Below are 25,768 nucleotides of genomic sequence, written 5' to 3'. Positions count from 1 at the left end.
TGCAGTGTGCCCAAAGACTCCGCAAAGCCAGTCCCCTGAGGCTGACTCTGATCCAAATTACTGTGATTCCGTGATAGAGATTTAGCCAGCCCCTTACCCACTTTTCTCAGCATGTTTCTTCTATGGCAGGAATGAAGGGACAACTCATTCCTTCAGACAGACCCAAGTTTCTGTGAAATCCCTCAGAATATTGTTGGGAAAGAGAGCATTGCCAGCACCTGTTATTCTCACAGCATCAGTCAAGGTCTCTTACAGTAGTGGTAAACTATATAAAATAGCTGTGTTTTATTCTAATTGAATTGGCGAGAACTGATTCCTTCTCTTTCTTTAAAGCAGATACAACAGAAGGTGAAATTTGATATTCTATCCTCTTCAATGTGCTTTCCTTTCTTTTTAAGTAAATGATGTACAATCACAATATCAATAATATCAGAATACCTGCAGTGCTTCCCAGAAGTAAACACGGCACATCAGTGTATCTCCACAGTCCAATAAGAACCACTCTTGTAGCCTCGTTGCCTAAAAAATTTTGGATGAAAAATCTGTCTAGCAGAGAAGGAAAAGTATGTTTGCTAAGGTCATGGGTCTGCTGAGAAGCAGAGCCAGGTCCAAGACCCAAGAGTCCCTGTGGCCACTGTGGTGTGCTTTTCGCGGCTGCACTTCAACTTTCTGGCACTAAGAGCGAGGAACTGCAAGAACAAAACTGATTTTAAGGTCTGCCTTTTAACTGCTTCAACCTGAAACAGAGATAGCGTCTGAACCCCATCTGTCAGCTCTGCCACCTTGCCCTGTGCTCTGACACATCCTGACCCTTTCAGTGAGCTCCCAGCGCGGCTGCTTACAGCAGAAACGCCAGATTCTGGAGAAAAGCATGACTGCCTCCAGCTCTGGGGGTGGTTGTCAAAAGGTCATCCAGTCTTCTCACTAATTATGTTAGAAGGCCTCAGAAAAGGTCAGGCTTTTTTTTTTTTTTAAAATCAACATTTATGTTACACATGATAGAAAAGAAATGACAATAGTATTATGCATAGAGTTCCCTGCAAATATGGACATGCAATGGGTGTGATTCATTCACTCATTCATTTAGTCACCATCATGTTTTGAGATGGCCCAATGTCAGATGTGGCTGAAAACTCCACAGGTGTCAGTGGATTCTTCTCAACCAACATATATTTAGTTAGAGACTGTTATATTCTAGTCAGTGTGCTAGGCACAAGGAATGTGGCCTGATAGTGAATGGATCTGTATAGAAATTTTACCTAAGATAAACTTACTTAATGGGATTGAATTGTGATAAAACAAAACAAAACAAACAAACAAACAAACAAAAAAACCCCTCTATTTTTTCTTCTAAGAAATAAATGTTAAAGGGTTTTTTAAATTATGCATCCTTATCATAATATGTATAAAGTATATCAACTATGTCAGTTGCTTGGAGGCATATGAAGAAATAAAAGACAAGATTACTGTTACAATTAATGCAATTACAAGACAGAACACATACATCTCTTAGATTCCTATTTAACTTAATAATGTGTGTGATTCCAAAATACCACGGTATAATTTTCAAGCTAACTAGTATAAGCATTGAGTGATAAAATGTAGAGGGAGAGAGCATTTTCAGCTGAGGCAAACCCAGAAGGCTTCGTGTAGGCGTTGGAAATTTTAATTGAGTTGGACACTCCCTCTGAAACGAGTGAGTTATCCGAATGCAAAGCAGTAGGTAACAATGATTTTTTTTCCTTCTTTCTTTTCTGTTACACTAAATAGTATTTTAGAGTCTAGTATTAGGGAGAGACACAGGCAGTTATAGGAGGATGAGAGTTAGAAGACTGAGGTGGTAGTCGTTATTCAGTCTGTGAGGGTCATCAGGCCTGAGCAGGTCCTCCTGTAGCAGGGAACTGAACCAAAGGGTGTCTGAGAGCTCCTGCCAGCTTCAGGGTCACTGATTTTATTAGACATTGATTGATATTATAAAAGTATAACTTTTCAAGGCACATTTTGTCCTATTAATATTAGCACAAGTCAAGACTGCAAAACAAGTACAAGGCTAAATTATCTAAATGGATTCTGTTTGGTTGAAACCTGGTTGCTCTTTTATTTGACATTTGCAGTTTTCATCAGCACTGAGGAAGTAGAAACAAATGTCCGTTTTAAATCTCCAAATTAATATGTATTGTGTACCAGGTACATGGTCTATTCTAGATACTTATCAATTAACAATTTGCCTTTCAAATATTTTCTCAGCAATTGAAATGAAATGCTATCTGTATTTTCCACTGTGTTACATTCTTGCTATAGACTATAAGAAAAAATTTATTTCACTCAACAATGATTCACTATATATTTATTTAGTGCCTATAATTGTCAAGTACTGAGCTTGCAAGAGGCAGGGGACATAAAAATAAATAAAACCCAGTTAAAACTTAGTCTCCTTCCTCAGGAAGATGACAGTCCAGTGGGGGAGTCGGACATATAAATAGATCCATTACATTTCAACATATTAGAATTTAAAGAGCATTGGGAAGCACATAAGAGAGAACATTGGCTTCTTGGATGGGAGGCTTCACAGACATGATAACATTTAAAACTGAGTCTTAAAAGAGAGATGGCAAGATGGCAGCTCTCAGTCAATCATCAGCCCGTTGAGATGTTTGGTAGTATCTGGCATCATGAAATCTATGGGGCAAGAGTCTTATCAGCGACAGGAGGTTATTTGATTCTTACTCACATAGCAGATGTAAAAATAAGAAGTAATGCAAAGTGCTTAGCACAGTGCCTAGAATAGAATAGATAAAATAGATAATCAGTTATAAAGTTAGCTATCATTTATATTATCATCCACACCTATATGCATTGCTACCTACTGGTACATACTCCAAATGTCCAGTGTGGTTTTCCTTCATAGCTTATATTATGGCTATAATTAAGTAGTGATGTATGCATTTAATATCTGCCTTGCCAACCGGACTGTAAACTCCATGAGGGCAGGGAATAAAATTATTTTGTAGATTATTGTATTCTTATTATCTAGCAGAGTGCCTTACTCATTAGAGATGCCTACTAATTGTTGAAAGAATATATGCTATAAGTAATTAATAAAATAATGGTCAGAGGATACTTGTAAGGAATGGTCTATCATTAAGAAAATGCTATGTCAAGTTATGAAAAAGTTTGAGTACTCTAACTGCAGAATATCGATTTATTGATTTTCATTCACAGCAAAGGCAGACACCCAGACCTCTTAGGATACTCTGTCTGGAACTCAAGTTCAGCATATCACTCATTTTCTTCTCAACCTTTCATACTCTGATCCATAAATTAGCCTCCAAGGGAATAGTCCACGATGGCCAGAGAAAATAATTTTGTGATTTTTCTGGCACTTTCGACCCAAAAATGTAGATTTCATTTTGTTTTATCTCCCACGGCCCTTATAATTTTATAAGAGGACCCCCTCTTCTCCTTCAACCGGTCTGCCATGTCTCATGTAAAGTTTATGAGAGGAGCCCATTCATATCCCCTGAGACTCATTACTTTCCAAAGCCACGGTGAAGCATTCTTCTGAATAAAATTAAGTTCTACTTCTTCCAATTAACAGCAGATGATGAAAGTGCCTGCCAGTTCTGTTTCCTTTCAGCTGGCTGTTTTTCTCTTGCTTGGTCATTTGTAAAATGTGAGCCCTCCTAATGGGGACCTAGTTATTCACTTGAATTAATGAGTTGCAGCTGAATTAATAGTGCCGGGCACACTGTGGCTAGTCAATAGTAGTCAACGGCAATTTGTATGCTGACTTCACTTGTTCCATTTGAGAATGTTGGCTGAAATCAATATCATGTGGCTTTCCTCCTAGATTTGACTTAAAGAAAAAGATCAAGTCCCCAAATCTGGGGCCTGGATTATGTACAGTCTGTCTTCTCTGAAAGTATCTGGAAGGATTCTGTAACAACATTTGGCATGAACTTACTTCCGGTATATTCCCCACAAGTACACAAGCCCCTCCAGTACACCAGTATAAATCTTTTGAGACTTAAATTCTCCCCTCTAGAAGAATATCTGTCACAGAGTAAGCCTTTATCAAAATAATAGCTAAAAATCAATAGAAGAAGCATGTCACAAGCAATATGTTCTGGCATAGCCCATTTCCTTGCACCCAGTAGGCACTCCAGAACCATTAACATAATTTTAAATGAAAATGCAATAAAAATTCTAGAATAATTTAATAGAAAAAACTCTTCTAGGTCCAAATCCAAGAAGATAAAATGCGAAAAGTCACTGAGCAGGAAAAGAGTTATATTCACAGGACTAAAGAGGTGAAGTTAGCAAGCTCAGACTACAGTGCAGCATATGGTGCTGCGTGCCTTATGGCACATATTTGCATGTTGAAGCTTTTAATTAGAAGGAGTTACAATTCCGCTGAGATCCTCATAGCTCAGGACTGAGAGCCTAAAAAAAAAAAAATCAATATTGTGTGTTTGTTAAATTATAACCTTTGTGGAAAATCAATAATATGTTTGCTGAGAAAAGTATTTGACCTGTCAACTGAATTATGGAAGCTTCTCATGCCAACAGCTAAACTCAATGATTTATTTAATCACATTCATTAAGTGAGCTACTTTATTATATTAGTATATTACACTGATTTACATATGCACACATTGCTTGGGTTTCTAATTGTTTCCTGAGCTATTCCATCTCCCGAGCTCTCCTTGGCTTAGCTCCTCATGGCAGAAGCAGTATCTCTCAACTCTTGTTGACAACTCGATGTTTGTTTACTTTTAAATAATTTTCCTCATAATAACAATAACAGTAATAATAGATAAAAGTTCTAGCAATATAATCGTGGTGTTAAGTACTGTACGTACAGATGAAAAACATAAATCACTTAAAATTAAAATATTCACCTTCATACAATGTTCATTCATTCATTCATTCATTCATTCAGCAAACTACTCAACCTTCATTGAGACCTACCGGCTGGCCAGGCATAGAGCAAGGCATTGGGACAGAGTCAAAGAAAAATCTATAATGACTCTGTGGGTTAGTAACAAACATTCAGTGGGTTAGTAACAAAAATGTAAAAATGTCATAATAAAACATGACAGCTCTAATGGTGGTATAGAAAATGTTTTAGGGGGCTTAGAGGGGTCATGGATAACTGCTGGAGGAGACCCTGACATCTTCAGAAGGGTGGTATTGCAACTGAGACAAATTTGAGTTTCAGTTGAATAGGTGGAAAAGAAATTGGAGACTATTCAAAGTCAATTACCACATCATGGAAGTGTCGACAGCGTGGAACACAGATCTGGGATGTATTTGGCATAGCTGACTCAGGCCCTCAGAGAGCTGGAATGTGCAGAGAGAGGGAGTGGGTGTAGATGTGTATAATTGGAGTGGGGAGGAAGTAAGAGGAAATGAAGCTAGAACTACACATTCAAGACAGTTTGTAGAAGGTCTTGTATATCAAGCAAAGGAGTCTAGAATGTATGCTGTAATTAAAGGAAGCCAAATAACATACTAGCAGAGCAGTGACAGGTTCAAAGTTTTATTAGAGAGAGAGAGAGAGAAAGAGAGAAAGAGAAAGGAAGAAAAGAAGAAGGAAGGAAGGAAGGAAGGAAGGAAGGAAGGAAGGAAGGAAGGAAGGAAGGAAGGAAGGAAGGAAAGAAGGAAGGAAGGAGATTGAGAGGAGAAAAGCAAAGAAAAAAGTCTTCTGTTTACTCCTTTATAGAAAAGAGAAATTAGAAAATATGAAGATGTTATGGTATATAAAAAACATTTGTACTATATCCATAAAGAATCGACTGAGGAATAAATTCTTGCTATATAAACTTTCCAAGAATACCTGTAGTCAGTCGCATTCGCTCAGACCTCAGCATTGAGCTTTCATTTTGAGGATGATTAGGTTGCCACCTTGTGGCTTAAGGAAAATCTTGCACATAGGGATGTTTAAATCTGAGAAATAGTATTCCTTCAAGTTTATTTTATCTCAAGTATTTGAGATAAAGAAGCGGGGGTGGGGTGGGGTAAAAGACACTTAGAGCAAATATTAATTATTACAAAAGCCAAAAATCTTAGAATGATTCTTGACTTCGCACTCTCTTTCACTTCTCACATATAATGTATCCTTAAGTATTGTTGACTCAGTTTTCCAAATAGATCTGATATCTATCCAGGTTAAGAGTGGTCTCCTTGATAATGTCAGGTTTTTATTGAGAATGCGGAACAATCATAGCTCTTATATGTTGCTGGTAAAGTGTAAATTGCTGTATTTCTCTGAATAGATATGAACATTATTAAACAGTTTAGTTATCTAGTAAAGTTGAAGATGATCCACAAATTCCACTCTTGGGCATATGCCCTTATACGATGTTTACATATGTGCTAAGAAGCATATATAAGAATGTTACAGCAGCATTGTTATCGTTTTGCTATTCCAGAAAGGAAAACAATAGAAATAGCTCAAATGTTCTTTGGCAAAAAAAAAAAAAAAAAGAGATACATTACAGTAGATCATACAAAGACATATACTGTACAAAATTGAAATGTAATGAACTAGACCTGCATGCATCAACATGAATGAATTTCACAATATTGCAGAAAAGGGCCACCGCATGAAATTGCTTATGTAAAGTTCCAAAACTGACAAAAAATACACATTTTTAAGGGATACTATATCAGTCAAGATCCTACCAGAGAAAAAGATCCAGCATAAAATAAAGATTTTATTTTATTCTAAAATTTAAAAAAAAGTACTTTAAGGGATTGTGGGGGCAGGGGGTGGCAAGTCTGAAATCCAACCCCTAGGGCAGTCCCTGAGCAGGCTGGACGCTCTCAGGCAGGAGCTGAAGTAGCAGTCCATGAGATTTCTTCTCAGAAACCCCAGTTTTGCTCTTAAGGACTTTCAACTGATTGAACTAGGCCCACTCACGTTATGGAGGGTAAGCTTTCCTTAAAGTCAACTTATTGTAGGTGTTAAAGTCACAAATTCCTTCACAGCAAACACCTAGATTAAATACGAGGGACTATAGTTTAGCCAAGTTGACACATAAAACTAACCATCACAGAGTCTTAATCCCTTTTCCTTCCATAAAATAAATCAGAGGTGTCTTATTCTTCAGGAAACTGTCCTTTTACCCCCCAAATTTAGGTTAAGTGTACCTCCATGGGAACCTGTGTATAGTATAATTTAACGTGGTATTTCATCAATTTTAAGATGCACTTTTTAATATTTAGCAACTCTGAAATCAAGACATGACTTATCAATGACATCTGAGATTGATTGGTTAATCTGAGCTACTGCAAGGGGATGTCACTGAGGGCTGGGATTGTTTTGTCTCTAAACATCATCAGGGCCTGTTACAGTGCCCCAGGAACTCATTGCTTCATGAAAGGACGGGTGGACAAAACCAACTACCCGCTCAATGACGAGCAATCTCATTGTAAAAGCAGAACAGAGTGAAGACAAGGAGAGATCAACTCTGTTTGGGAAAGATCAGAGAAGACTGTGGAAAAGGTGACATTTGAACAGAACCTCAAATAAAAAAAAAAAAGAGCAAGGTATACCCCATCTGTGCTTCAGGGAGCATATATTTCAAGGCAGAAGGAAAAGCAGAAGACAGGAAAGTGGGAAAGATGAGGGAAAAAAAAAAGATCGCTTGGCGAGTTTGAATGGAATGTCTGAACAGTCATGTGCCGCTTATCGATGGGGATACGTTCTGAAAAATGTCCCCTATGCAAATTCATCCTGTGCTAACCTTAGAGTGTACTTACACAAACCTAGATGGTACAGCCTGCTACCGCATGTGCTGTTTTTGTAGGACTGGCAGCACAATAGGTTTGTTACACTAGCATCACTACAGACACCTGAGTAATTATAGTGTGAGCCCTTGCACTTGGCTTTTCTTCTCATGAGGCAAGCGGTTGACTTAAGCTTTGGATACCGAGGAATCCACTTCAGAGATGACTAACTCAAATAAACACACTGCCAGCCACTAGAGCAAGAGCCAGGCCACCTCCCCACGGAGTCTCCTTTGTTTAAGAGATCTTAGTTGATTTCAGGAACTGACCACTTGGGCGACTTGTTGTTTTTTTGTTTTTTTTTTCTTCCCAGGCTTGAAATCCCCATTCTTGTGTTTTAAATTCACCAATAACATGTGAGCCCATGAAACGCTCGGCCCCCATCCTCCACCCCAATAGCCGCAGAACCTCAGGCCCATACTTGACTCTCTCTTTCTCTCTCTCTCCCGACCCGTGACCTTGCTGTGTACCCCAGGCACACCTTGTCTACTCCAGAGCCCCTAAGTCCGAAACTTTTTTTTCTTTTTCTTGCAAGTTTTCTAATAGTTATTGCTAAAGGCATCTTGCAATTGTAATAAAAACCACAAGGGTTGGTCCAGTTGTAACACTGGTTTAGAAAGGGGAGACGTCTGTGGGGAACTCTTGGGGCCCAGGTGAATGACCCCCAGGCATTTCTAGCTGATAGAATTGCTATCAATAGGCTGTAATGCATTGCGCTACTGTCTTACTACAGCTACAAGGTCACCAGGCAACAGGAATTTTGTAGCTACATTATAATCTTATGGGATCACTTTCTATATGCAGTTTATCCTTGACTGAAATTAGCACCTGACTGTAAACGGGCTAAGAAGCACAATAAGAGATAGGACTGTGGAAAGAGATTGGGAGTGACATGAAGACCATGCCAAAGTATCCATGTTTTATTCTGGAGCCATAGTGAACTATTGAAGAGCTTCAAAGGAGTGAGTGATACAGCCAAAGTTGTGCTTCCAAATTAATTTAGGGGCAATTTGTTGAGTGATTGATTGGTGAAGAGAATGCAGATAAAGAAACAAGTTATTAGATTGGTATTATTCAATTAATAAGCATTTATTCAGCACCTATTAGATACCTGACACAGGTGCCACAGCAGTCAATACGACCCAACCTTGCATTCAATGGTCTTATAGGCTATAAAGTTAAACAAGTAAACAGGAAAAACTTATAAAATAAAAGTATTCTGTGTGTGCACAGGTTGCTAGCTATGAGTTCTGACTCCAGTCTGGGCTTGGGGCACAGATGGCAGGGAAGTGGATCAATCAAGGAGGCTCCTGGAAGGAGGTATCATCTTAGCTGAGATGATAAAGAAACGGCAAAGACACCAGGAAGGTAGCAAGTGCAAAGTCCCACACATAATATAATATTCTTATTCTGAATTGCAAATAATTCAGAATGGCGGAACTATAGGATGTGGAGGATGGGGTGGGAAAATATGGAGAGGTAGGGAAGGAAAGCTGGTGTGTTGGAGTAGGGAGCGGCAAGAAGTGTGGTTGGAAAGGGAAGTAGGAGGCACATATAATATCCTGGGGAGAGGAACAAGGGCCTGAGGGGGCAATGGAGATGAAAAGAAGAAAAGAACAAGAGTCCCTGCCGAAGTAGAATTCATTTAACTTAATATTGACTCCTTCACCCGGTGAAATGCACTAAGTCCCTCCTACGTGCCGGAGGCCTACTGAGATGGCTACAGCTATAGCACCACTAGCTCCGTTAAAGAACTTCTAGTCTAGTGTGACGTTGTTTTGGCCTTGACTCTGATATTAAGTGTTGTGTTCTGCCAGCTGAGTTAGGTTGAGCCTACTCTGGAAGTCACGAGGAGGGAAAGATGCTGAAGGGTCATTATCTGTGTAGTTTTGTATTTGGGTGACCAGGAAAACAGCAGTGTCACTAAGTAGGTTATTTCTATTTATATTCTCTCTCAAATGTATTCTGTGGGCCAGCAACAATAAAGGGAAGCTGGTAGACCTTGACTTTTAAACCAAAGTACCAAAGTATCTACTATATTCACAAGAAATACGTGAGTCAGAAAATAAGAAATGAACAATTCTTGAGAGACAGTATCGTGCAGGAGTAGAGGTAGAAATTACAAGGATAGTGAGGCATGAATTAGCTTCTCCACTAATTGTGTGAATAACTTAATTTCTCTCTTTCTCTAATTTATCATCTGTAAAATGAGGGGGAAAGTAGTAACTAGTTTATAAGTTTGTTGTAAGGATTAAATAAATTAACAAATTAATCCCAGCAGGACACCAGAACAAGAAAATGAGAAAACTTCTCTAGGTTTTCTGGATTTGGGGCTTACATCTTAAGTTTATAATAAGCACTAAATAGCATCTATAATTGTGCATTCAATTGCATATTCAAATACCTAGTTAAGTATATAAAAAGGCCTTCTCAAATGAACTATATCTTATTTGAAGACTAAACAACCGTAACCAAACAGATTATGAAGCAACTTTATTTGAGGAAATATTAGCATTTTTGTGACATATCTGGCTGCCAAATAATTTCTTTTGTATTGGAACCCACGGCTGATGAAGCCAGAGACAAGGCCACACCTTCTGTCTCCATCCCTCACCTATCCCATGCTCCGGTGTCACTGAGGCCAGCTCATCACACGGAGCTCTGGGACAAAAGCAGCCTAGATGGACCCAGCCCATTCAGACCCCCACCAGAGGTGATTTGGAGTAGTTGCCCACTTAGACCACCTGGTATCTTCCCTTAGAGAGGATAGCTGTTTACGCCTGCTGCTGGGCGAAAAAAAAAGTGTGCTGAGTTAAAAAGAGAATTTAGGTAAAGAGTTACATTACCTAATGCAACTAGAAGTTCTAAGAGGTAACACATTTTTACTTTTTCAACTACTGCATTCGTAGCACTTAAAATTTAGTGATTAGGACATAATGCGCTCGATAAATATTTTATCGAATGAACAGATGATGGTGCTTCCTGTTAGGAAGGGATTTTACTTTCTGTGGTGTCACAGAGCCCTGCCAACAGGCTGCCCAGGAAAAACCAGGAGCAGGCATCAAACCAGCCAGAAAGACTCCAGGAGATGTTCTAGTTTCAGGTGGGCAAGTGGTCTAAACCTGAGAAGTCAAATATGGGTGGAAGGATTGGGCAGGTGCCAATTTCACCGCAGATTCTGAGGTCCAGAAGCTCCGGAGTAGCCTGAGTAAGCAACAGTGGTAAATTCAGCATCTCTGTCTGAGAATATTCTCTCTCTGTCTGCTGGACAGAAATGATCATCACAGGCAGAAGAGGTCAGGATCCTTGGCCCAGATGGAAGCATTGGGTAAAGCCAGTAAGATGGCCTCACATACGGAAAAGAAACTGCATCTTAGAGCAGTGGAGGCAAGGCCTTTGCAACCCAATCTGCCTTCTTCAGAGGATTTGTGCTGATCTATAATGATGTTACAATGATGGTGATAGCTCCTTATAATAGTGGTAAGGCAGAGATGAGGATGTGCGCGTGCACGTGTGTGTGTGTGTGTGTGTGTGTGTGTGGACGCTTCTGAAAATACTTGGAAAGAAGAGTGCATGACACTGACAGAAATAGGAAAAGGCTTAGATTTCCTACACATCTAGCAGGAGTCAGTGCCTGTGCCAAGACAATTATGCATATTATCTCCTCAATTTCCCACAGCAACACTGTGATAAGTATTATTAGCCCAATTTTACAAATAAGGAATCTGAGTGTCAGAGAGCTTCTGTATTTGACTGAAGTCACATTGCTGCTCAGTGGGAGGGACAGAATTGAAACTCAGGAAACTGAGGTGCAGGGAATTTGCATCACTTGACTACGCATTCAGCTGAAATAAACACTTCATCTTTTCTGGGTCCGAGGCACACAGAGCAGTGAATGACTGTCGCACACAGAGCAGCAGCAGTTGCACAGCTGGTGTACTGAGTCAGACAGTGAGTGCCCACGAGATTTCACTGCCCTTGCTTGAATCCAGAGCAATTATCCCTGGAGAATTACTCAGATAATATCTGAAGTTGTGCTTCAAAGGGACAATCTAATTGTCGAGTATGTTTCCAAATATTGCTTGGATTTCTTGGTATCAAAGCAATTTGACTTCAAGTTCTCTTCCTCCCCAGCAAATCCCTTCCCAGCTCCCGCCTCCTTCATTTGTTAGCTGGCCATCACTCTTGCATCCTTCAGCCAGCTCTCAAAGCTAACTAGCAGCGCTGGAGAATTTCCCCTCACCAGTCCACTGGATCTTCTCCATTACAACAAAACAAACACTTGCTATTTTCTGTATTTTATTTTGTTAATTGTTTTTATTCTCCAGGTAATACATGTAGCTCAAAACATGAAATTAATAATCACCCAGAGACAATTAGTGTCAACGTAGTGTGTATTTTTCCAGACCTCTTGCCTGCCTTACATACACTTCAGTATATTTTATTGTGCTGATTAAGGTTGGTACTCTTGTCTGTGTGTTCAGCTGCTGGCTTGGGGTTTAGAGAGTCTAGGATAAGATACTTGGGATGGTCTCATTTATGTGTTGTGCTTCTGTGATTGCTCTAACTCAGTGCTGGCAGAGGAGAGGAAAGGAAGGTACTTTCTCAGTTCCCTTGCATGTCCCAATTTTTCGTCCTTTCAACTTCTTGCTCCAGAAAGCCATCAGCCAACGCTCCTTCCCACTTGCCTCAGACCCAAAACTTAAACCATTTCCCCAAAATAGCCCACTTTGTTACCTGTACTACACAATGAACCAGTTTTTCACTTAATTACTGAAAATTTTACAGGGTGCTGATCCATAACCAGATGTCCTATAGAATCCAGACAGGTTTCTTGGGTACATGCTACTCCAGGATGTGCGAGGTGTGGAGTATTCAAGCTTCTGAGGAATTTGACATCTCCACCAAGGGGTAATTCAGTTCAGAAACATTTATTTTGCACCTACTGGGTCCCAGGCAGAATGTTTGCTGCTGGTGGCATACTAATGAATTAAGAAGTCTTTATGTTCCCATGAGGAAAGCAGATACATACATACTTTTTAAGAAAGCGGGATTCTCAGGATGTCAATCATGTGAGCACAGACAAAGGTCACTTAGCCAAACCTGGGTGTCCAGGGAAAGCATCTGAGAAGAAATCATCGATGAACTAAATTTTCAGGTTGAGCAATAGCCAGGTGAAAGACAGTTGGGAAGGTTATTTAGCGGTAGAGAAGACATCGAGAACAAAGCGGAGGGAGGGAATGAAGCTTGTTCACTGTTGTATCTCAAGCCTTTACAACGTCTGGCACATAGTAGGTACTCAACAAATTTTTGTTTGTTTTTATAACAGTATTATTAACTGTGGTTATTTTGCTGTACATTACATCCTCATGACTTATTTATTTTATAGCTGGAATAAATTCTTGTTAAGTGAAAAGTTGGGAGAAAAGAAGAGTATTAGGAGATGGAAAGGGCAAAGCAGGCTGAGTTGAAAGGAAATTGGTTGAGAGTACCGGGAAGGTTTTCAAACATGGATGGCATAAAGGAAGGCTGAAAAGTCCTTTGTGGGATCAGGAGAGCTATGAGATTGGAACACGGAGTCTATGTATTACAGAGAGTAAAGTTGTAATTCTATGCTTTGAAGACACTAAAGCAAAAAAAAAAAAGCTGCATTTTTCTATCCTTCAGTTAGGTGGTTTTTTCATTTGTTTGTTTGGTTGGTTGATTGGTTTTTTTGGTATTTGTTTTTTTGTTTTTTTTTTAATTTCCAAAATCTTTTATAATCAAGTACAAAAATCTAATGTTGCAGTAAGATCTCATAGCTGATATTAAGTGACCACTTGCTAGGTCACAGATACTGTGTTAAGTGCTTTCTATGTATTATCTCACTTGGCCTTCTAAAAAATTCTTTGAGGTAAATACAAGTCCTGTTTTACAGATGAGGATATCAAGTCTCACAGAGTTTGAGGAGTTGTCCTAGGTTATGTAGCACGTGATAGAACTACAAATGGATTCCAACAGTCTCTTCAGAAGCTCCACTCTTAGCCACTGCTCTACAGCTGAGGTTTTAGAAAGTTATTCTAGTATGATGACCCAAGGAGGAGAAAGATTATAGACATAATTAGAAGCTACAAATGACCATTCCCATTAGTTTTCATTCTGCTGACAGCATTAACAGTCTGAAGAGTTCATTTTTTTGATGACAGACGTGCAAACTGCAAAGTACTTGACAGTTCCAGAAAGGAGAGTCTTAATTAAGATTGGTCAAGCAGCTACTATGTGCCAGAAATACAGAGTCTCATTCAATGCTTATATTTCTATGAGGTAGATCCTGTAGTTCCCAGCTTTTAGCTCCACTCAGCTGAAGCTCAGACACATCCAGCAATTTGACAAATATCTTCCAGCTAGCAAGTGGCATAAGCAAGATTTGAACCCATGACTAATACCAGTATTTATGCACATTCCACTACATTGGGCTATCTCTTTGAATCAGCTGGTTATTCTGGTATGAAACCAGCTTTGCCATTTGTTTAACACTTTGGAGACTATTATCCTGTTTTTTTGTGTTTTTTTTTCATTTGGAAATCAGAGTGACAATACTCTTTTTACAAGTCTTGAGAAAATTACTTGAGACAATGATTCTGAAAGTGCTTTCTAAATTGTAAATAGCACCCTGAATGTGTGGCATCTTAGACAAATTCATTTTAGAATTGCAGACCCATGATTTTCCCAGATTCTAGGTCTGTGGTCCCATTCTGACTTGTTAAGAGAGCTTACAGAATGTCTAACGATACAATTACCTCTTTTGTGTGATCCTGGCCTCCCCTAGGTCTTGGGCGTAGCTCAAGTTTTAGAAGAGAAAGTGCATTTCCTACCGTGCTACATTTCCAGCATTTTCAGTTAACAGATGGTAGGGCAGCACTGAGCTAGAGTAAGTCCCCTCATGATTATTTAAATCACCAGTTCTTTAAAAAGGATCTTAAGATCCATTAAATATTCATGAAAGCGTCCTTCTTGGCAGCTCCTCCATTGTAGGTAATTACAGAGGATTTAAAATATCTGAGTTGCTTGGTAGCACACAAAGCTCTGTCAGCTGCAAGAACACAGCTGATTTGTAATTTAATTAACATCCTGACTTATCCTGTTCTTTGTAGCAAAAAGCAGGAAAGTGTTTCTTTTCATTTGTGAGTTTTGTTTGAAAAAATTCAAATGCAGTACCTGGGAGGGCTTTTTATCTATCAAATCAGTCCTGTTTCTTACATCCTGCTCCAATCCTCAAAATATTCTTTCAGGTGCCCTCTGGGCCAGCTCTATTGCTGATTGTGAATCTTGTTTTGGAAGGGTAACTTCACTTGGGGAGATCTGTGTGCCATCAGTGATCGGTGAGCTTCCACCCACTTTTATTAGCTCTTCGAGTAATGTAATAGGTTTTGAGGACGGATTTGGTTACCAACGACTTACTCCTTCCCTGAACACTGACTGAGTACCTGCTATATAGCAGGCACCAGAGGGCAGCAGTGAGCCACGCTGGCAGGATGCCTGACCCTGTGGCGGGTTCAGCTCAATGGGAGAGGCAAACATTAAGAGAGTGATCCCAGAAATAAATGTAAAATTAAAATGGGATGAGCTTTATGAAAAATAAGGCCAGGATGCCCTGAACTCCCGTGAGGCAGGGAGTGGTGTGGTAGGGGGAGGAGAACCCACTGATCTGGGAAGCCAGGAGGTCTCCTTGAGGAAGAAGTAAAGGTGAAAATGATGTGTGGCATGTCTCGTCCTTTGTCTTCCCATTTTCCTCCTAACACTCCTCCCAGCCAGATTTGCAACATACGAGTGACTGTTCTAGAATAATGGATCGGGGTAGTGGCCAGAAAGAATGACAGGGGAAAGAGAACCTTGCTCCAGCCAAAATATCATTCAGAGAATTTATTTCAAATCAAAGAAACAAATATAAACACTGATCTGATCAGTGGCATCAGCCATTCTTAACCTTCTCTTTTCTTTCTTTCTTTCTTTCTCTCTCTCTCTCTCTCTCTCTCTCTCTCTCTCTCTCTCTCTCTCTCTCTCTCTTAACCTGTATTTTCCATTCAGAGAGGAAGACAGTGAGTTGGAGAGAGGATGCAATCGGAATAGTAACCAAGATGTGGCAGAGATCACAGATAGGCTAACATACCATGGAAAATGGAAGGAGCTGGAAAGAGAGCTGGCTGGCTACATACCGCACAAGCCTCCAGTAAATAAAATTCCTAAAAAGAAATGTCAAAGTGTTTAAACAACATATATTCTTCATATATTCTTCAAAATAAGATGGTCGCTGGGAGGGCCTGGATGTGATTACCCTACTATGGTAGTTAACCTTATAGTCTTGGGAGGAAAGAAAAACCCTTCATTTCCATGTGGTTCATTTTTCAAGACTGCATTCTTCCCTCTTAGTTTTCCCTGTTTTCTGAGCTGCAGTCGCTTCTTCCTTAGGAAGCATTAATCTTTGCAAGTCTATTATTTATTTAACTTTCTTACCGACTTCATTCTTCCCCTAAAAGATGTGCTTCTGCCAAAGCACATTTTTAAAACTAAGCGGCTTCCTTCCAGCGGCAGCATTCAGTCAGCCAGGCCTATTGGACACACACTACTTGGCCTGTATTGTGGCCTGACCTCTGTGCGGGAGACAAACGTAAATGGTAGGAGTTCCTGCCCTCAAAGAATTTAAGTCGCAGAGGGGTAGATAAGACTCCACGGAGAATGCTATTTGTCAATAGAGATAACAGACGCAGTGGGACTAAGAGGTTTTGAGCATTTCCAAAATGTTAGGCTTTGTGTAAGAAACCATAAACATTCTTTAATTGTGCACCTGCTTCATAACGTTGCTTTAGGTCTTCAATGGGATAATTCTGTAACATTCTTAGAGAAGGGTTCATGGAAAGTGTTCACTAACTGTTGGTATTCTAATATTACTTACCTTTCAAGAGCACACAGACATGTTTTGGTTCTCCCTGAGTTTGATCTCTCTCTCTCTCTCTCTCTCTCTCTCATTAGACCAGTGCCAACTTCTGCTGCAAGGGGGAAGCAGAGCATTTTTTATGCAGAAACAGAGATAGACCCAAATTTTATTTGTTAGGCCTTGAAAGATTTGTGACTTCTCCCTCAGTTATCATACACATGCTAGTGGTGCCAGGGCAACACCATCTTCTAAACTGTGCAGGAGATCCTCCCTCCACTGAGGGATCAGACACACGGAGCCTCCTGCATTGGAATCTTGGGTAACTCAGGATGGTTCTGACTCACACAGGCACCCACAGAATGTGTGAGCAGAATCTGGTCAGACTTCCCAGCTTTTGTCCATCCACAGGGGGTTGTTGGGTAAAAGAGGAGTACGACAATGATTGCATGCAGAGTTAGCGGGGAGGGCTTTTTGATCAGGTATGCCATATTATGGCTCAGCTTATTTCAGCTGACTTCAGTGGTCACATATCTTGATCTTTTACTACTTGTCAGGCATCCACGGGGCAGTGGAGATTCAGAGACGTATAGGATTCCATCTCTGCTCATGAGGCATTTGTAGGAGAGATAGGCACGCAGACAGGTCATTGCAGGATAGAGTTGTTGCTCAATGACAGAAATCTGTGCAGAATACTATGGGAGTGTAAAGGATGGACGTCCTTTCAACCTTAACAGTCAGAGAATGCTTCCCAGAGGAGATGACACCCTATAATCATCAAGGACCTAGAATAGTTTGCCTGATGAAGGAGCCTGGAATGGAGGGGTTAAGCTTCAGAAGGAGGAAGGCGATAACACTCCAGAAGCGAGGAATAAAATGAGCCAAGACAGGAGGACACGAATTGTGTATTAATCTTCGCTGTCTTGAGCACTTCTTCTGCCTCAGTCCTATTAGAGCTGGGAGAGAAAATGTAATCTGTTTATAAAAGTTCTTTTGCTCTGGAGTACCCGGCAGTGGACTGAGTTGAGGAGAGGAAAGAGGTAGGCACAGATTTCAAAACAGAGGTGGAGGTGTTCCTCAAATGGCCTTCCTTTTACAGGCAATACAGTCCTGAAATGTGCCAAGAATGGCATCAGTACCTCCTAGACAAGCCCTGGAATGAGAGAGGACTCAGAATTGCCCAGCTCTAATGAGCTGATTCTGAAGTCAGGATGTGACCTCTGTGGAGTTGTTTAATCTCCCTGGTTAGATGACTGTTCAGAATTTCCTAAGAATTGTATTTCCTGAAGATAAAGTGGGTCTCTTAAGATCTTTGAGTCCTAACCAGTTTGGAAGAACATCTAAGTGTTTTAGCTGTAGAGTCAGACTAACATGTGTTTGAATCCTTGTTTGACACGCAGCAGATAAGATAGTTGGGCATCTAACTATCCAAGCCTCAGACCAGGAGAATAATAACACCTATCTTTCAGGTATGATCATGCATATAAAGCATTTTGCATAGTTCCTGGCACATTAAGTGTAACTACTATTATTATTGGTTTTGATATTGGCATTAGTGTGAGGATTAATATTTCCATTAATATTAGCATTAATGTTAACATTACTATTAGGTTAGTAGTACAAATCAAAAAATCATTTTTGCTCCAGCCAAAGTGGAATCCAGGCGGGGAGTCGACTATGCCATATCAGGGTGATTTGTTTGGAGGCTTACATTTCAGTTAAATATGGTACTTCTCACCAGTTCCGGTCATCTTGTGCTTAGTCACCACTTGTAGAAAACTGGAAGAAAAAAACAAAAAAAGAAGGAGGGGTGTATCTGGTTGGCATCAGGTAGAGTATTGTTTAAGTCTCTTAAATGGGGCCCTGTACACTAGATAGCGGTCTGCCTGTCCTCGTCTCTTGCCATGCTCTACCTCACATCCCAGGATCCATCCAGCACTTACATTAGGTTCACCTGAAGTGTGGGTATTAGTGTGAGCATGATTTGTGGAGGGCAGTTCCCAAGAGAAATCCTTAAGGCAGGGAGGTGAGCACCAAGGAGTTCCGTAAGAATGCAGGCTTAGGTAGAGTCTAGCTTCAAGTTGATCCCACAGGTGCTCTGGAGGGTAATTTGCATGACAGGGTTTGTTTCACTCTGAGGGGTGGGAGTTGGGAGTACCAATATCACTCCCAGTCACATCAAGGTGAGGAGGCTTTACTCCCCCAAGGGCAAGCTTCCTGAGAAGTTCGCAGATGTGGGCCTGGGGTGTGTGAAAGGCATTTCCATAGATTCGGGTAAGGGAACAATAATATCTGCTACAATCCATTTCGAGATCTCACTGTTCCCTTAAAATACCATCCGCTCTTATCACTTATCTCCTCTACACATATTGTTGACTTTGCTTAGAATATCTCTTACCTTTTTATTATCATTCTAGATTCTGGTTTAGCCTGGGAAGCCTTAGATAGAGTTAGTGATGACCCATTTTTGCTCCCACAGAACTCAGTTTGTACTTATAGTCATTATCATTGTACATTGTGACTTGGCTGCACGTATGTATGACTCACTTAATAACTTATGGTTGTTTTGAGGTCAAGAAACAGTTCTTATTCAGTTTCTAGTCTTAGCATATATTACTGAAAGGAATGATGAGGAGAGAGAGATAATATTTAAGGATCTGGTGTTTTTTTAAGATTGTGTCAAGCAAATGATGTGGTTGACTTTTTTTCTTGAACCTGAGTTCCTAATGTTTTACAACGAAACAGGTTGTATTTAGCAGTCAAAATACCTTTGCAGCTTAAGCAACTGACACCCATTTCATTCACTTGTTCAATTGTCATTTATAACTTTATTCAAAAAGTACTTATTGAGCATATGTGCTAGGCATTTGGCTAAGGACTGGAGATATGAGGATAAACAAGGCCTTGAATGGCCCTAGTCCTCACAAATCTTACAGTTCAGTATAACACCAAACATAAAATACACAACCATACAGCATACTAAGATTTGTGATTGGGGGATTGAGGGAGCTGTGTGAACACAAAATTACAAACTTGCAGTTCACAAAAGCTTCCCAGAAAATGGATGTGAAAGTTGAGGATTAAAAGATCAATGGATGTTAAAATCAACAATTTTTACTAATAAAATATTAATTGATGGGTTTTACAGTCTTTTTTAGGACTTATCGGTCTTTGAAATGGGTCTTAAATTTATGAAAATAATTTAAAATAAGTTATTTGTGACACTACATAAGTTCAACTAAGTTTATTATCTGTGTTCTGATAGTTATTTATCCAAACAAGTGACTGTGGTGTATATTTTTATGGATGAGATCTTTCTCCAAACCAGCTGAATCGTATTATAGGAATCCTTGTAGAGCCTCAGTAATCATGTTAACTGCAGAATTGTAGGTTGGTGTCTTTGGATCTTTATGTTTCAGACTTCTATGAGTGACATGAATATGGCTTTACTCACACATATGTTAAGGTTTAAAAAGCTTAAAAGGTTCCTCAAAAAACTGAAAATTCAATACCATCTGATCCAGCAATTCCACTTCTGGGTATGTACCCAAAAGAATTGAAAGCAGAACTCCAAAAGGATATTTGTAAAGCCATGCTCACATAAGCATTTTTCACAATAGCCAAGAAGTAGAAGCAACCAAACTGCCCATCTACAAATGAATGAATAAACCAAGTGTTGTACAGTGGTATCTCAGTTTTCGAATGTCTCCATTGAACATTTCGGGTTAATGAACGCCATAAATTGTATGGATCTATGGTATCATTAGATAGTAAAATTCATGCTAAATTTGCAGTTTTAGGGGTTGATTTTAAAGGTCTGGAATGGATTAATCCATTTTGTATTACTTTCTATGGGGAAAGTGCACCTCAGTTTCAGAACTCGAACGGTCTTCAAGAACAGATGACGTTGGAAACTGAGGTACCGCTGTATATACATACAAGGGAATATTATTCAGCCTTTAAAAAGAAGAAAATTCTAACAGTGTTACAACATGGATGAAGCACAAGGACGTTATGCTAAGTGAAATAAGCCAGTGATGAAAAAATAAATACTTATGATTCCGCTGACATAAGTAGTCAAATTCATAAGTAGTAGAATGGTGGTTGCCAGGGGCTGTGGGAGGGGAAAATGGGGAGTGTTTGTTTAATGGGTATAGAGTTTCAGTTTTGCAAAATGCAAATCTTCTGGAGAATGGTTACATACCAATGTGAATATACTTAATATTACTGAATTGTACACTTAAAATGGTTAAGATGGCAAATTTTATATGGGTATATTACCACAATTTTTAAAAAAGCTTTAAAAAATTGAAGTAATGATTTGTTTGTATTTATAACACAGTCCTGTGGTGAGAATGGCGAGAGAAAAGAGTTCAGAAGTAACGGGGGCTCAGCGCCTGTAATGGTGCTGGGGGCTGGCTTATGGCAGGGTAAGGAGGCTTCAGCTCTGCCTGTGAGCAGTGGGAGCCACTAAGAAGTTCAAAGACAGGACTTTGTCAGGTGGTGATTCAAAACGCCTCCAGGTGCAGTGGAGACGATGGATGGGAAAGGGGTCAGCTTAGCGGCAGTCTTGCCAGTCCAGGGGGTGTTGTGTGGCCCGGCTGAGAGCTGAAGAGAATCTGAATGTGGGTAGATTAGTGGGCAGGTGAGTGCTGGTGGCGGGGGATGAGGATGGCATAGACTCCAGAATTATTTAGGATCTAAATTAGGCAGCCTCAGTCATTTATTAAATTGGCAGATGGTAGGGGGAGGTGAAAGAGAGGATGGAGTCTGACTGACTCCTACTTTTCTGGCTTGGGTGACTGCATAGATGGTAGTGCCTCCCTGAGATAGAATTAAAGAGGGGGAGAGATGTGGAGCGCGGGTGGGCTGAAAGCCAGAAACACTAAAACGGGCATATGTATTACATTATTCCACTCCCAATGGACACATAACTGATCGAGAATGAATGTTAAACTCGAGCCATGTTTCTGAGGCAGCTTACCTTCCCAAATTATTCATAAGGTTAAGAAAACAGAAGTATGTTATTTTGCAGTTCACAGAAATGATTTCACGTCATTTTGTGGTGTGTTCTCAGTGAAATGTTTTCTACCAAGCTGTTGACTGAGTTATCAAACTTGAGTTTCATCTTCTCGTGAGAGTTGAGGAGGGGTTGATGGTAATAGAAAGGATTCAGATTGAAGTTACCTGGACAGAGTCCCACCTCTGATGCCCACTAGTTAGGTGACCCTGGACTAGTTTCTTAACCTCTCTGAGTGTTAGTTTTCTCCTAAGTAAAATGGAACCTCACGATCACGGATAAGAAAGATTACAATGGATGAAATAGATTAGAGTCCTTTGCAAATTGTAGTCAAGATGTCGTTAACTGTAATTTTTGTTTTGAAACTAATATTAAGCTTAGCAAATGGCAACCATAGCAGAGAAATCCTCTCTGAAAAATCCAAGTGATGATAATCAACCTATGAAAAAGAGTGGACAACAGATTGAATTGCCACCCCTGGGTAGTTCTTCTTGTTACTGCCAGACTATGAGTCAGCTGTTGAAAACAATTATATTTTTCACCCTAAAAATGAAAGAAACAGGCATGATTTTGTAAGAAGATATGTTAGTAATCTGACGTGAAAAAAAATAACTGCTGGTGATCACAATAATGGAGTACAGGGATGATGTCAAACGTCACGGTTAAGCTTGAGATGGTGTTATTATGACGATGTTTGGACTCCTATCCCTCATACCCCCCTGTACCACGCACAGGGAACAAAGGCCAAGCAAGGCTAACTAACATTTTACTAGCTGGGTTGTGGATGGTTCGTAGAATTGTTAGGTGAAGTGACCACTGGCACGTAATGTGGCTGACACCATCTTGCAGCCATCTTAAGAAGCAAGCTGACCACAAGTTAAACCCAGGAGGGGTGGGCCTGTGTCTGCTGAAAAGAATATTCTTGCATACACAAGTGGTCCCATTAAGTTGTTTACTGGTTTGGATTAAACAGCCCTTACGCATGAGCCACAGGGCTACAAGGCACCTGTGTGAGCCTGGTGCCACTCGGGGGCCCACTTGGTCCTATATAACAAGCCCCATCCTTTTTGGGTGAGGAAACTTATTATCTTGCTGCTGCCCCAGTCTGTCTGTGAGTTCTGTTTGTAAGTTTTCTTAAAAAAAACTCGATGTAATTCAGGAGTTGTCTGCCTCTTTCTTAGGTCTTTCGGCCCCGGGGAATTTTTCCAACATTAATGTTCTGTTTTCTTTCCTAGGTCCAATAGCCTTGAAACAATGAGAAGGAAAGGAAAAGTACTGATACAAGTATAAATGAAGCAAGATAGGAAACCCAGGCCAAGGCTAAAGATAGAGACTGATCCCAGGGCCAGGGCTGTACTCCTTCAGCTTCCTCGTCTTGATCCTTTTCTTTCTCTGCCAGCTTCCTTGGGTCTGTTTGGAAGTCACACAGGACGGCCTTTGTCAGAGGCTGCTGTGACTGTTACAGGCATGTAGAAGGAAGATGATAAAGGAAAGAGGAAAAGGGATCATTCGTTGTCACCCTTCTGTCGCTTATAAGCAGAGATAGTACTTTGTCAGGCAAAAGCAAGTCATCCGCGTCGGTCGGTATTGATGTTTGGTTTACCAGCACTTGACCTGGTTTATGGGGACCACCAAAAGAGTCTGCAGCAAAGCCTGTTTGGTGAGGTCAACAATAGGTACACACTGGTTCCTGTACATGAAGTTAGAAATGAGGTTCCGAACGGTACCCTTTGCAAGCACTAATGCTGGTTTTTCTTTCTTGTCTTTTCTCCTAGAAGTATCGCTACCAAGATGAGGATGCCCCACACGATCATTCCTTACCTCGACTAACCCATGAAGTAAGAGGCCCTGAACTCGTGCATGTGTCAGAAAAGAACCTATCTCAAATAGAAAATGTCCACGGATACGTCTTGCAGTCTCACATCTCTCCTCTGAAGGTCAGTTGGATTGCTCTTAGAGCTGGCGGCGGTGGTCGGTCTGTGTGGTTAAGGGAGATGTTTGCCTGCCTGATTCAATGAGGCTCTTTTAAAACACTACAGTGGCCCATGGTTGCCAAAGGATTTTTCTGTGGTTTAGAGGCTTACCTGGAATTCCTGACACAGGGCAGTTGTTCTTGCAGTTCTTTGAGTATCTGGCAAGTCCGTTTCGGTGCTGAGGATGGGCTAAGGAAAGAGCCAAGATTGAAAAATTGAAAGAGAAAATAAAAACCCCATGTTTTAAAAGCCCTGGAGTACATCAGGGTTGTGTTCAAATGTTCTCTCTCCATCTCTATTCCTGGACCCAGATAAAACAATGGAAGTAAATATAACATGGTATAGTGATTGCCTTACCGTGTCGACTAAAAGGGAAAATATGTGAATTAGGTCATCAATACTCCTATTTTATACTGTATTCCTTTCTACTTGGTGTCATACTCTTCAAACACTTTCTACCTTTTTTCCTTACTTGTAAACAATTTCTTGATAAACGGTATTTTGACAAGAAGGGGCCATTGAATGAGAGTGAGGATTTTCTGTGCTCTTTGGTTGCAAATTCCTCAGCTGTTTTCTTTCCTGATGCTAAGGGATTTTGTGCTTTGGGTAATAGCTTATAAATGTTGATTAACGTTTAAAGAAAAATTGAACTAGAGTCAATGATGTAATAGAGGAGAATTGAAATGAAAAACAAAATGAAACTACCAAATAACCTGTTATTGCTGAAAAAAGGTGTTTTTCTTTTTTGTTAGCCAGGACATTCGCTTCAGCAGCACTTCCATATGGCTGTTTTACAATGAAAAATGTAGCCATAATGCTGGCCGTGATGCTTTTTGGGACCTTATTATACTTTCCAAAATATCAAAGTAAGGCTATTATGCTTAATATAATTCTAAAATTTGATACATTTTAAGTAACCTGGAATTCTAACAATCTATTATCAAATAAACTAGCTCTAGTTACCATCAATTAATTAAAATATTAGGCTAATTGTAAAATTCCAGTAAATATTGTATAATATGTAAAAATATGTAAATATTATGACTCTGGAATTCATTGTTCAATTCTTCCCTAGAGTCTCTTTGGAAATCATTGAATGACTGATATAAATAGATATGTTTAACCTGGAGAAGAAAAGGTTAAGGGGATTTATTTACCTTCTACACCACAAGGGCTCTCATATGAGAAACACAATATTGGTGTCACCTAGAGGGCAGAAATAGAACCATTGTGCATAAGTAACGAGAATGTATATTTGTGATCATTATAAGATCACAACTCCTGACAGTTAGAGCTACCCCCAAAACGCAGGACTGCCCTGTCTGGATGATGACCTGGCCGTGGTATTGTGAAAGGACTTCCTTCCGCAAGAGGGTGCATGAAATTGTACTTAAGGTCTAGCCTAACTCTAGGAATCAATGATTCTATTCTGCGGTCAGATGAATGCCTTCCTTTTTTAAGGACCCTTTTATCTTTGCGAACAAATGTTCACCCATACTCTTTTCTGTGTGCTGACCTGTATAAAATGAGAAAGGGCAGAGCTGGGAGACTGGATTGCATTGAGCGTACTTCAATTTCAGTTTTGTTTTTTGTTGTTTTTTTTTCTTTCTAACTGATTGAAAGAATCCCCATAAGGACCTTGATGGAGCCTCTTTTCCTTTTTTCCCTCCCAACTTGTCTTTCTCCCCTTCCTAGCACTTCCATAGAGCAGAGCTCCTAAAGGCTGCAAATTAAGTGGGATAATTGAGGCTAATCAAAAGCCAGCCTGCTTACAGTAAAAAAAAACAAAACAAAACAAACAAAAAAACAAAAATAAAAGCATAATAGGATCTTCATTTTGTAAAATTAAGTCTTCAACATATAAATGACTATATAACTATCTGAACATCTATAGTTTGTGTGTAATGTTACCATGTGTTGTACTTAATGCCTTATGTGAAAATGCCTTATTAGAGTTGAGGGAAAAGTTTGCTTTTTCTGAAGATTAGATCTCAGATATAAAGGATTCTTTCCTATTTTCCCTTTATCCTTTGCTTACCAGTAATCTCAGAGTTAAGTGTCTTTAACTTC

General features: G+C 39.9%; 1 protein-coding gene across 12 annotated transcripts in view; it reads left to right on the top strand.

The window, feature by feature from the left end:
* The window catches only part of DLG2 (discs large MAGUK scaffold protein 2), a 1,874,701-nt gene that overhangs the window by 893,387 nt on the left and 955,546 nt on the right, over nucleotides 1–25,768 (top strand). For 8 of the 12 annotated variants that reach the window (XM_033121661.1, XM_033121660.1, XM_033121662.1 and 5 more), the window contains one exon: nucleotides 23,501–23,662. In XM_033121661.1, the coding sequence (XP_032977552.1) occupies nucleotides 23,501–23,662 (162 nt within the window). The remainder of the gene's footprint in view (nucleotides 1–23,500; nucleotides 23,663–25,768) is intronic. The other 4 variants (XM_033121658.1, XM_033121666.1, XM_033121667.1 and 1 more) reach the window with 1 other exon arrangement.

This window comes from Rhinolophus ferrumequinum, chromosome 11 (assembly GCF_004115265.2).
Source record: "Rhinolophus ferrumequinum isolate MPI-CBG mRhiFer1 chromosome 11, mRhiFer1_v1.p, whole genome shotgun sequence".
NCBI lineage: Eukaryota > Metazoa > Chordata > Mammalia > Chiroptera > Rhinolophidae > Rhinolophus > Rhinolophus ferrumequinum.
The sequence above is the reverse complement of the archived record's forward strand: the minus strand, read 5'-3'. Positions and strand labels throughout refer to the sequence as shown.